Here is a 13,299-nt window from a genome sequence, read left to right as displayed (position 1 = left end):
ACACGTTGAGGATGTGAGCTGCCATGTTGGAGAGACATGTGTGGCAGAAATGGAGGGCAGACTCCACCCAACAGCCTGCGAGGAAATGAATTCTTCCACAACCTTGTGAGTGAACCTGGAAGTGCAGCCTCCCCCAGTCAAGCTTTCCAGTGAGACCACAGCCCTAGCTGCCATCTTGACTTCAGCTTTGGGAGAGACCCCAAGACAGAAGACTGAGAGATAATAAATGTTGTTTCAAGCCACTGAGTTTTTGGATAATTTGTTACACAGCAATAGATAACGAATATAGACCCATATGACTCTTTAAAAGAAAACAATGTATTGCTGATATTTTTCAGTACTGACCCCTACACAGAACCAGTGAGGAACTACTATTTTCCCCCCACCAATTAGAATGCTAAACATAATAACTGTGCTTTTGTGGGTTAGCTTTTAAATATATGTCAATCTTAATTCTGAGAGCCAGTTCTCTGAAGGCAAGATTCCCTTGCAAGTTAACAAAGCAAAACAAAATGGAACAAAACGTGTTCAGCTTTCGAATTCACTCCTGAGTTTTTTAAACCATTTTAAAATTGAGATATAATTGACATATAACATTGTGTCCGTTTAAGGGGTACAGGCATACCTCATTGCTTCACAGAGGTTGCATTTTTTACAAAGTGGAGGTCTGTAGCAACCCTATGTTGAGCAAGTCTATTTGTGCCATTTTTCAGATGAGAGTTAGCATTCTTTTAGCAATAAAGTATTTTCGGTTAAGGTATGTTCATTATTTTTTTAGACATAGTGCTGTTGCATACTAAGTAGACTACAGTATTGTGTAAATGTAACTTTTATATGCACTGGGAAACGAAAAAAAATTCATGTGACTCACTTAATTGCAATGTTCTCTTTATTGTAGTGATCTGGAACCAAACCCGGCAATATCTTAGAGGTATGCTTGTACAACATAGTGATGTGATACAATTATGTTGCAATACGATTGCCATTGTAGCACTAGCTAATCCCTCTGTCATGTCACATAATTACCATTTCTTCTAGTGGTGGGAACAATTATGATCTAGTCTCTTAGCAAGGTTACTGTTTATAATACAGCGTTGTTGTCTATAATCATGGTATTGTGTGTTAGATCTCTAAGACTTATCTACTGTTGCAAGTATGTACCCTTAAACAACATCCTGAGTTTTTCTTGAGCAAAAGGAGCTCACTTTATTGCCAGAGAAGGATATCTTCAATAGTCTGCCTAGAAAGATTTGCCATTTGCTAATGACCAGGGACTACTCAATGTTAACTCTTCTACCCATTTTATCATGGAGGTTTTATTTTTTTATTTTATTATTATTTATTATTATTATTTTTTATATTTCAAAAAAATATGGAATGCTTCATAAATTTATGTCATCCTTGCTCAGGGGCCATGCTAATCTCTCTGTATTATTCCAATTTTAGTATATATGCTGCCAAAGTGAGCATTCATCATGGAGGTTTTAAATCTCCATCCCCTGTTTGATTCCCAACACTGTTTATTTGATGTGTATTGGGCAGATAACTTACTGTTTGGTTTACTGACCATGAGACTATGAGTCACTGCATTGGACCTGATGGAGAGAACTTCTCATCACCCAGAGTTTCTAGAGTTTGAGGTAGAAGTATTTATGATGGGACCTTGGGTGACATACTAAATGGAAAAAAAGGATACAGTGAAATAACCCCTCCTAACATGTTGCTGTATTTCCTTCCAGGATTTGCTCTTTGCTCAAGAATTTTCAACTTTGCAAACTCACAAAAGCAGAGAGTGGAATCGTGGTTACCAGGGACTGGGGGTGGGGGTAGGGGTGGGTAAAATGGGGGAAATGTTGGTTAAAGGGTATAAACTTTCAGTTATACAAGATGAATAAGTTCTGGAAATTTAATGCACAGTGTGGTCACTATAGTTAATGATAATGTATTGTATATTTTAAATTTGCTAAGAGGGTAGATATTAAGTGTTTTCACTATATACACACAACAAGAAGAAAATGGTTACCTATATGCAAGGCGATGCTATGCTAATTAGCTTGATTGTGGTGACCATTTCACCATGTCTATGTATATTAAACATTAAGTTGTACTCATTAAATATACACGAATCTTATCTGACAATTATACCTCAATAAAGCTATTTAAAAAAGAACATTTGACTTTGAAGATGATCCTTAGAAGCACTTAGTTTAGTGTAAGGCTTCTCAAACTTGACACAATTGACTATCTTCTGCTGAGTAATTCTTTGTCATGGCACGGGGTCTGCCCCGGGGAACTGCAGGACATTTATTTATTATTTATTGTTTATTTTTTTAAATTTAAGTTTATTGGGGTAACATTGGTTAATACAATTATATAATTTTTAGGTGTACATTATCATTTGGCATCTATATGTTCTATTGTATGATTACTACCCAGAGTCCAATTTCCTTCAGCTACCATATATTTGATTCCCTTTACCCACTTCATCCTCCCCTGATCCCCCTATATTTGACCCCCTTTACCCTGTCTACTTCTTCTTTCCTCCCCCACCCCCTACCCTCTGGTAACCACTAGTCCATTGTCCATGTCCCTGAGTTTCTGTTTGTCCACTGCAGGACATTTAGCATCATCCTGGCCTCTACCCACTAGATGCTAGCAGCATCTCTACTACCACCCCTAGCTGTGACAACCAAAAATGCCTCCAGATATAGCCAAATGTCCCCTGGGGGGCAGAATTGCTCTAGTTGAGAAACTCTGTTTTTGTCTAATATCTATTAGTTGCGAAATACTGCTTTAGTCCTATGTGAGTCTCCCCAGTATAATGTCCTTGGCAAATTCTAGCCTGTGCTCGAATGCTTCTGTGTCAGGGAACTTACTCTTTTACAAAGAATTTCCCCACGGTTAGATGTCTCTGAGAAGCAGCAAGATCTTCCCTAGTGTAGAATGGGAATGATTGCTACAGGATATGAGGCTTCCTTTGGGGTCATGAAAATGTTTTGGAATTAGACAGAGGTGGTTGTTGCACAACACTGTGAATGTACCAAATGACACCGAATTGTATACTTTAAAGCGACTATGTCATGTAAATTTCAGCTCAATAAAAAATGAGCATGAATTTTACTATTTATGGAAGTTTCCCTCTATATCAAGCACTGGGGTAAATGACATACAATATTGTACCAATGAATCCTTATTGCAACCTGGTGAGAGAGGTACTTCTATTGTCCACAGTTTTACAGGTGAGAAAACAGATGCTCAGAGAGGTTAAGTAAGTTGTTTAAGGTAACACTGCTAGGAAGCCCAGATCTGCTTCTCTCCCCAGATGATGCTGAACTGCTTCCCCTGCCAGTCTCTTATTTTCCAGGAAACCTGGAAGATAGTAAGGAAGTCAGCAAAGTCATGGTGAACCAGATGGTTACAAAGGAAACTTTGCATTTCTAAAACTGAAAATTAAATAAGGTAATGCATGACTGTATGAACCTTACTTGGAATTGTGCTTTAGCAAATTTTTTTGAAAGACATAATTTGACAAATTTGAATGCTATGATATTTGATGTTATTAAAGAATTATTGTTTTTGTCGGTGTAAAAAAAAGGCCGTGAACATAGAAACACTCTGCAAACTTTAAGTTAATCTATTTATTTGTTCATTGATTCATGTGACACATAGTTACCCAATGTCTGTTACGTGCCAGGTACCAGGGATACAGGAGTAGTAAGACAGATACGATCCCTCCCTGTAGCAAATGTTGTTGGTTGCACACCAGTATATCCTCAGCACAATTTCTCTGGTCTTCACACCTGCTAGCCCCTGTAGCTCCCTGATTGAAGGCTATCTCTGGCCATTGAACCTGGCTTTGGTACGTTCAAAGGGCAGGCCAAAAGTGTTGGGCGTTACCCCTCAACCTTGGGAACAGCTCTCAATCAATGACTGACTAGAGTTGGTGGATAAGCACCCTAGCTCTGTTGCTTCTTGGCTGGGATAACTGAGGTATATACTTTCCACGATCTCCGAGAGGTCCCGGTAGGACTGAGCCTCAGTTGCCCACGGTGGTAACCCATTACTGGCTGCCTTCTCTTCCCCGCATCACTGCCCTGCTCCTATCCTGGGGCTTCTTGGGATCGCTTTCCAGATAAACTTCTTACATTTGAATTCTCATTTCAGAGTCTGCTTCTAGAGCACCTCAAACTAAGGCAATACCCCAAATTACCCTCAGGGACCTGACAATCACTGGACTGTCACATAGAAATGGAATGAAAATTATGAAGGAGAAGTACAGGGTGTTATAATATATAAATGGAAAGTTTGACCTAGTCTATGGGACAGGAAAACTGATGGTGCTAGATGGGAAAAGGGATAGAGAGAGGATTTTCTTCTTTTTTTCTTTTTAATTTTTTCCTCTCAGCATAGATGACAAATAGTGTTCTTAGAAATGTCTTGGGAACAAGTGTTGTTAAGCAATTCATGACATGCGTTATAGAATGGGTATAACCTCCATTCACTAATTTAACACTGAAGGAGAAAATTTTCTGAGCAGAGAGAAAACATTTGCAAATGCTTGGAGGCAAAAGAAAGCTTGAAGTGTGGCAGTAAGCTGAATAACCCTTCCCTCTCCAAAGATGTCCACAGCCAAATCTCTGGAACCTGTGAATATGTCACCTTACGTGGCAAAGGGACATGGCAGAGATAATTAAGGATCTCAAGATTCCCTAGATTACACTGGTGGGCCCAGTGTAATCACAGAGCTCTTTATAAGAGGAAGGCAAGAGGGTCAGAAGTCAGAAGACGGAGATGTGACAGTAAAGCAAAGAGTTAGAGTCAGGGAGACATTTAAAGATGCTGCTCCTGGCTTTGAAGATGGAGGAAGAGGCCACAAGCCAAGAAATGAAGGCAGCTTCTAGAAACTGGAAGGAAATGGATTCTTCCCCAGAACCTCTGGAGGAACTGTAGCCCTGTGGACATCTTGATTTCGGTTCAGTGAAATCCAGTTAGGCCTTCTGACTTCCAGAACTGTAAGATCTAAATTTACACTGTTTTAAGCCACTAAGTTTGTGGTAGTTATAGTGGCAATAGAAAACTCATACAGAAATGAAAATGGCTGAAGTTCAAAGTATTGAAATGACGGGGTGGGAGGGGAGTTGCCTGAGATGATGGGGGAGCAGAAGGGGGACCAGGCACCAAAGTCAGGTCGATGTGATCTGAATGTTTGAATCCCCTCCCCGAATTCATATGTTGAAATCTTAACCCCCAAAGATGATGGTGTTAGGAAGTAGGGCCTTTGGGAGGTGCCTAGGTCATGAGGGTGGAGCCCCCATTAATGGGATTAATGTCCTTATAGAAGAGATCCCACAGAGATCCCTGACCCCTTCCACCACGTGAGGACACAGTGAGAAGGCATGAATCAGGAAGGGGGCCCTCACTAGACTGTGACGATGCTGGCATCTTGATCTTGGACTTCCCAGCCTCCAAACTGTGAGCAACACATTTCTGTTGTTTACTAACCACTTAGTCTGTGGTATTTTGTCATAGCAGACCAAATGGACTAAGACAGTGGGACTGTGATCTAGGGGCCATAGATCTTGCTGGCGGTGGTGGCAGTGCAATGATCTGCTCTGTAGACTAGAATGCTTGTGCTGGCTGAGATGTGTTTGTGCATTACAGGGAAGATGGCAACAGGAGGACCAATTAGGAGGCTGTAAGACCATCTAGGCAACAACAGATGGTTCCTTAGCGTGGTGGATGGAAGAGGGGGTGTACAGGGCAGGAGATGGAGGAAAACAGACAGATTTAAAATTTTTAGGAGTAAAATCAACAAGGTGTTTGCCAAAAAGTCTGCTTCTGTTGCTCAGTATAGTAGCTGCCTTCAGCTGATGTAACCAAATGACTCATTTAATTACTTTGTGGGCCCTTTGTAAAAATACTTAAACAATTATTTAAAAACTGCATTGGTATGACTTATATAAGCTCCCTAGAAGTCAAATCGTAGTGTCAGAAAGTAGAATGGTAGTGCCAGGGATGGGGGGGGGTGGGGGAGGGAGGGGGGGGGAGTGGGGGGGTGGTTGGGAAGTTAGTGTTTAATGGGGACAGAGTTTCAGTTTCAGTTTTGTAAGATGGTGGTTGTGACGGCTGCACAACCACGTGAATGTGCTTAATGCCACTGAACTGTGCACCTAAAATGGTTACGATGGTCCGTTTTATGTTTTATGTATTTTATAATTTAAAAATGTTGAAAAAAACTGCATTGATACAAAGATCAGTCTAATCCAGGCTGACTTTATCATTTGAATAATTTCAATTTTAATATTTATAATATTTTACAGTTAATTATATTGTATGACCTATAATATAATATAAAATATTATATATAGTATAAATAATATATAGTTATATATTACATATTCATGTTTCTTCTAACTTTAAAAGAAATTAAAATGAAAACATTTGCTGAGGCCCGCTCTGACTGTGGTTGGTGCAGGAGCAGGCCCTGGGAAGGAAATGCATTTCAAAGTCTGATGTGCAACAGACTCGCCTGGGAAGATCATTAGACATGCATAGGCCCTGCCTCCTGGGATTTAGATTCTGTAGGTCTCAAGGGTGGTCCAGGAAGCTGCTTTGTTGACAAGCACTGTAGGTGTTCTCAGGAGGTTGGTACCTGGCCCATTCTTTGAGAACAGTGGCTATCCCTATGTGGGGGCATCATTAAGTCCAGACTTAACCCCTCACTTGCTGGGTGGTTTTTAAAATCTTGCCACTGCTCAGACCTATTTCTTCATCTCTCATGTGGGGATGATGACACCCACCTTATAGTGTCATTCAGAGGCTCTCCTGGTGCCCGCAACTCAGCCTGGGGCAGCAGTTGAAATCTCAATTCTGAAACAACTGAGGGCGTTGTACGAACTTTATTGCGAAACATTGGGTAACTGAGGTTACAAATGAGCTGTGTCAGCAAGAATAAAGGTGGTAGATGCAACCTAGAGGGTAAGGAATTGCATGCAAGGGGAGAATTTGCACCCCCATGAGAGATTTCTGGGCAGGATAGATAAAGACACAGGCGAAGGGGCAATCCCCAGCCCCAGGAAAGACCTGCAAGAGGCTCAAAAGTTAGCAGGGTGGTGGTGGCTCTGCCCTGTGAGGATGTATGGACTGCACCCATGGGCTTCCTTTCTCTCTGGCTTTGACCAGTGGGGAACACTGACTAATGCGGGGGTGGGAGGGAGGGATGAGGGTTAGAGGCATCCACATGGCAACATTGCAAGGCTGGCTGCTTCTGACTACTTCATTGCTTCAGACTTACCAGGGCCGAAGCTGGCTCCCCACAATGACTAGCACCTTGGTACTGTGCTGTCCCTACATCCTGCCTACACCTTTGCAAATACGGGCGATTCTCATTATTTGTGTTTATTATGTTCTATAAAGTTGCCCAAATACTCAACCATTGATCCCAGGGGAAATAGAAGAAGTGGGTTCTTGTGAGCTCCTGGTCACATTTTTGTCAACTGATCAATACATAATCTTGTTTTATGTGTGTTTCTGTTTAAAGATGGCTTAGTTGATATATATTGTTCAATAAAAAAATACATACATTTTAATGTGAGTCATTACTATTAGAATCAAGGCCAACAGCACTATAACTCATACCCAAATGAAGATTATCTAACATACACATTTTCTCCATAAGGCACATCCCAGCCTTCTTGCCTAAGAAACACTAGACAGCACTTCAGTACAACACTTAGGGGCTGTTTTAAGCAGCAAAACCACCAATGAAAAGAACAAAAATACTAAAAATCATAGCACTAGACCTCGAAAAGGATGCTCAGTTTTTAAAATTATAGTTGACATATGATATTATATTAGTTTCATGTATACGATATAGTTATTCAACATTTATATTCCTTATAAAGTGATCACCACATAAGTCTAGTAACCATCTGTCATCATACATAGTTCTTTCAATATTATTGACTCTATTCCTTATGTTGTACATTACATCCTCTTAACTTATTTTATAACTGGAAGTTTACATTTTTTAATCCTCTTCCCCTTATTCGCTCTTCCCCATCCCCCTCCCCTCTGGAAACCATCGGTTTGTTCTCTGTATCTATGAATTTGTTTGTTTTGTTTATTCATTTTGTTATTTAGATTTCATATATAAGTGAAATCATATGGTATTTGTTTTTCTCTGACTTATTTTACTTAGTATAATATCCTCTAGGTCACAAATGGCAATATCATTCTTTTTTATGGCTGAGTAATATTTCACTCAGATACTTTTTGACAGGGACAGCTAAAACAAGAAGGCAGAGTGTCACACTGTTTGACCTCAGTTTTTGACCATGTTGGGCCACTAAAATCTTTCACTGCAAATGACCATGAAAGCACCACAGTATTGGTTTTGGGGGTTACAAATAAATTTTAGTGAGTTAGGTACATTCACTGTCATCTCTTTGTTAAACTTCCTTCAAATTGCATGTGCTACCTGCTTCCTGTTGGTATCCTGATTGGTACAGGGAGGAAGTCTCTGAAGAACATTCCTGGAGAAGTCTGAGCCCCAGGGAGCTCCCGGGCATCCCCAGATTGTGAAGTCCCTCTAGAGATAAGGAAACTGGCTGTGATGCCCAATGGTTGAGTCAGAGATGGTTGGTTTGAACCCCTCAGCCCTACTCCTTCTCAGCTCTGTGATCCTGGGCAGGCAGCTCCTGTTTTCTAGTGTATTCCTCTGTCAAATGGGCATACTGAATCCATCTCCACTTGGTTGTTCTGGGGACCAGTGAAGATCCTGGTGAGCCCATGGTCGATACTTGCAGTGTGGAGCAAGAGAGAGTGCAGACCAGGTTTAGTCCTCCGTTGTCCCTCGCTGGCTCTGTGACCCTGGGAAAATGAGTTCACCTTCCTGAATTCTATTTCCTTCTCTGTAAAATGTTGGCGGGGCTACGTTGTGTCCACATGACTGGTTGGCTTTGCCAAAAAGATAAGGCTATTCTTGGCATATTCATGGTCAGTTTCACGAGGTTAGGGACCACATCTATTTTGGTTCTCACTGTATCCCCAGCACCGGTAGAGAACAGTTGCTTGGGAAACATTTGAGGTTTGGACAAACACCTCCTATTCTAAGTATGCCACACCCTGGAATCTCCCCACGGAGAGCACATGATCATCACGGCTTGGAGTGAGGAGTTCTGTGATGGGAGGGTGTCCAAGAGGCTATGAGAATAGAGAGGAGAAAGTGAGCTACACCTGGATGGGTGGGTGCAGTCGGGTGGGCTTCCTATAGGGGGTCACACTAGAGCTGCATCCAAAAGGACAATGTTGGCTGCACTTGATCTACTTGTGAGCTTCCTGAGAGCAGGGACCACGTCAACCCTGCTTACTGTTGGATTCTCAGTGCCCGGCATTTTCTTAAGGTCTCAAAAAAAAGTGAAGGGAGGATGCTGTGAATTTTGAAGAAGCAATCCCTCCACCCCCCAGGTAAATGGAGAAGAGGGCAATGGAACTCAATCCTCTCTTCTCACTTGAGCTGCTTGGGGTCTCCGGAGAATAAACCTCCACTAGAGAGGACTACAGGGGAAGCTGCTGTGTGACATTGGGCATCTGCTTAACCTCGCTGTGCCTCAACTGAGGTAGGTGATGTAATTCTTCCTGTTTTACAGGTAGAGACACTGAGGCCAGAGAGGGCCACACAGCTTTTTATTAGGGAGCTGGGATTTCAACCCCATAAATCTGGCACCCAAATCCATCCTATTAACTTCCAGGATACGTTGCTCATAATGTGTTGTAGGTTAAGTGATCTATATACAATAGATGCCTAATAAGTGCAATTATTGTTAGTTTTAATTATAATTCTCCTAGAGGGCGCTGGGAGGGAGGGTGGCTCAGGGGAGAGGGAGGACCACCAGGTTGTGAATGCCTGCTCCGAGGGCCCAGCCCGGATCGGCCGGCTGGGGCAAAGGGTTGCGTCTGTCACTTGCCGGCGGGGCGAGACCCGGCGTGCGGCGGCGTGCGCGGGTCCCAGTCGTTGACCAGGCCCTGCGCCTGCTGGTAGCACACATGCGGGTGCCGCTGGCGGAGGCGCAGGCGCACCACGTCGTAGTCCATGTCGTGCCCGATCTTCTTGGAGCTGAGGCTGTGGGTGAGCTTCTGGCGCTCCGCGAGCAGATCCTCCAGGTTCTTTTCCAGATGCGACATGTGGCGCTGCATTTTGTCAGTGCTCTGGGGAGGGGGCGGGGCCATGCTGGGGGACTTGCGAGCTGGAGCGAGGGCGGGGCGTGGTGGGCGGACACAATGCGCTAGGCGCGCGAGCGAAAGGAGCGCAGCTGAAGAGGGGGCGGGCCTCGGATTGGGGGTACACTCTTGGGTCAGCTGTGTGCGCAGAGCGGACCCGCCTGGGCAGGAGCATAGCTGAGGAGGGGCGGGTCTCGCATAGGATTGGGGGCAACACACCTGGGCCAGATGTGCTTGAAAAAGAACCGGCCCCGCGACAGGGCGGGGCTGAGGAAGAGAATGCACCTGCAGAGTGAGGGACGGGCCGGACCTGGGGTGAGGGAGAGCATCTGGGCGAAGTGTGCAAGAAGGAGCCTTCTCAGGGCGGGGCTGAGAGAGGAGTCCTGTCAAGAAGGAGTGGGGTGGAATGAGGCGGACAGAGAGAGGTTGAGACAAGTGTGGTTATTTGAGTGCCTCCTCTTGGGCGGCAGTTGAATGACTGACAAACCTGGGTGAGGGGGTCTTACCTGGGCCAGGTGTGTTTGAGGAAGGAGTCTTCCCAGGGCAAGGCCGCGCCTAGAGAGGGCGGGGAGACGCGGAACTGGGACCGCGAGGGGTGTACCTGGGTGAGGCGCTTGGCCTCAGGCAGTTGGGTGCCCACGTGTCTCTGATACACGCGAACCAGGGGTCTGTCCAGCTTCTCTCGAGTCTCCAGGTAATTTTTTGACAGAGGACCCTGCAGGAGTGAGGTGTGCGGAGCAGTGAGGCCTATCCTAAGCGGATGCCCCCGGCCCCATCCCTGTAGACCCTTTCCCCAAACCATACCTTGATGAAACCGCGGGTGATACACATCTCTTGGTTGAATTTTGTGCACCGGTGGATAGTTCCCCTCATTAGTCCTAAGGTCATGTTCATTTTTTCCTGGTTGGGTTGAGCACAGGGAGATCACGCTGGCTTCCTGTCCCCTCTCCTCCTGCGTCGCCCTTCTCTGGCCTCGGTACTCTCCCATCCTAGCCCTCAGCCACCACCTGTGAGAGGCTCCTGCTGTCCGCACCTTCAGCTCCGAGGTCTCGCGCATCTTTTGGGTCAGCGAAGCGCACACGCGATCGCTTATCTGCTGCTGTTGCTCCCGGATGCCCTCCTCGTTCTTTGCCATTTCTTGCAAGGTGTCCTTGGACTCCATCAACAGTCGCTTGGCTTCATACAGAGCCGTGGCGCACTCTGCGGGAGGGAGGGACGCGGTGGGGCGCTACTCCCTCCTTTCCCCCACTCTGGCTTTCTGCGTCCCCCTCTCTGTTTTCACGTGGTGGTGGGTGGTGGGCGAAGGGGCTTTACTGAGGGACTGGGAGTAAATCCAGGGGAGGGACGGTTAGTGGGGTGAGTATGAGTAGTCTGCGGGAGTGACTGAGCCGTGTGGGAAGCAGGAGTGCACAGGAGGAAGAACTAATCCAGAATGCGGGCTTAGCTGGAGGCTGGTCTAGGGGATCATTTCCCCAGGGAAAGAGTGGGCGGATACCCACTGTAGTGGACTCCTTTCTGTGGACGCCTACCTGGGGTAAAAGTGCCCACAGGGTCTGGAGGAGGCATTTTCTGGCCCTGAATGTGCGTGGTGGGGAGGCTGGAGAGGTTCACCCAGGAATGGTGGCCAGCCTGCTCCAGAACCTTGTCCAGTGGCTGGTTCATTAAGTCCACAGCTTGGAGCCTCTCCTTACAGCAGAAGGCCAGAGTGTCCCTGCAGGAGGCCAGGGTCTGAGGGCAAGGAAGGAGAGAGAGGCAGAGGTGAAGGCAGAAAGTGAGTGGGGATATTGCGGGGAGGTAGCTGGAATTGATTTTTCTGCTGGAGGCTGCAAAGTGTTTCTGCCTCTAAATTGACCCTTTTCAGTTCTTGTTGTGGCTCAAAAGAGTGATTTCCAAATCGAAGCTCAGACACTCCACCCTCTCACCCTCTTTCCAGAAGCCTTCAGCAATGGGGGAGGAGGGGAGCAGTAGAGGCTGGTGGCAGCTTCCCTGTCCTGGATGTCAATTGCTTAAGTTCTGGGTCTGGCTTTGCCCTGGCACCCCAAGAAAGCCCCTCCCCCATCGATTTCCTCATCTCCACAGTGGAGAAGTAGCACTGGCTAGACCTACATCTCTGTCTTCCTGTGCCATCTCTTTCCTCCTCAACTTGCATTCAGGGTTTATCCCTCCCAATCCCTAGCCTCCAAGTCTCCCTTCCTCTTCTCTAATCAGTATCGGGAGCCCTCTTCAGTCCCCAGCGTCCCCCCACCCCCTTATTGATTCTGAATATATATATTCAGCCTCAAAGAAGAAGAAAATCCTGCCATTTGTGACGACAAACCTGGAGGATAGTACTCTAAGTGAAATAAGCCAGATGCAGAAAGACAACTACTACATGACTCACTTATATATGGAATCTAAAATAGTCACAGTCATGGAAGCAGATCCTAGGAGGTGGTTGCCAGGGGCTGGGTGGAGGGAGAAATGGGGAGTTGTTGGTCAAGGCATACAAAGTTTCAGTTATGCAAGATGACTAAGTTCTGGGGATCTAATATACAACAATGTGACTATAGTTAAAATAAATTTGTTAAGAGAGTGGATCTTAAGTGTTCTCATCACACAACACGTAACTATGTGAGGTGATGGATATGTTAATTACCTTGATTGTGGCATTATTTCACAATGTATACATGTATCGAATAATCAAGTTGTACATTTTAAGTATATATATGTGTATATGGAATTTTAAATGGTTAATTGTACCTCACTAAACCTGGAAAAAGTTAAAGGCACCTCACTTACAAACACAGCCCTGCCACGACTAGTCTGTGCCCCTCAACTTCCCCATCTCCAATAAGGGGACCAAATCTTCTATTTCACAAGAGTGCTTTAAGGAGCTAACTCAATGACTGCACAGGGCTTTGGCACAGAGCGGGTGTTCACTATTATTCTGAGGTCCAACTCTACCCCTCAGAGCCCCAGTTTTTCCATTTTGCGAAGCAGAAATATGGCAAATGTCAGATCAGGATGGGTGGGCCTAGATGCTTGCTGTTGCTACTGTCTCCAAAGGTCAGAGCAATTGCCCATTAGGCAGCCAGGGGT

General features: G+C 45.0%; 1 protein-coding gene and 1 non-coding gene across 2 annotated transcripts in view; both read right to left on the bottom strand.

Annotated features, from left to right (window-relative positions):
- Positions 1-1,366: 1,366 nt before the first annotated feature.
- On the bottom strand, positions 1,367-1,470 carry LOC120606657 (U6 spliceosomal RNA). Its single transcript, XR_005653941.1, has one exon. It is a non-coding gene; the product is annotated as a U6 spliceosomal RNA (small nuclear RNA).
- Positions 1,471-9,885: 8,415 nt separating this feature from the next.
- The window catches only part of TEKTL1 (tektin like 1), a 5,291-nt gene continuing 1,877 nt past the window's right edge, over positions 9,886-13,299 (bottom strand). The window contains exons 3-7 of the mRNA XM_039867624.1: positions 11,751-11,949; positions 11,255-11,421; positions 11,026-11,121; positions 10,823-10,936; positions 9,886-10,209 (exon numbers count right to left, since the gene is read on the bottom strand). Of these exons, the coding sequence (XP_039723558.1) occupies positions 9,961-10,209; positions 10,823-10,936; positions 11,026-11,121; positions 11,255-11,421; positions 11,751-11,949 (825 nt within the window). The 3' untranslated portion in view covers positions 9,886-9,960. The remainder of the gene's footprint in view (positions 10,210-10,822; positions 10,937-11,025; positions 11,122-11,254; positions 11,422-11,750; positions 11,950-13,299) is intronic.

This window comes from Pteropus medius, unplaced genomic scaffold, assembly GCF_902729225.1.
Source record: "Pteropus medius unplaced genomic scaffold, Ma_sr-lr_union100, whole genome shotgun sequence".
Lineage (NCBI taxonomy): Eukaryota > Metazoa > Chordata > Mammalia > Chiroptera > Pteropodidae > Pteropus > Pteropus medius.
Note: the sequence above shows the minus strand (reverse complement) of the source record. Positions and strands in the feature narration are given on the sequence as shown.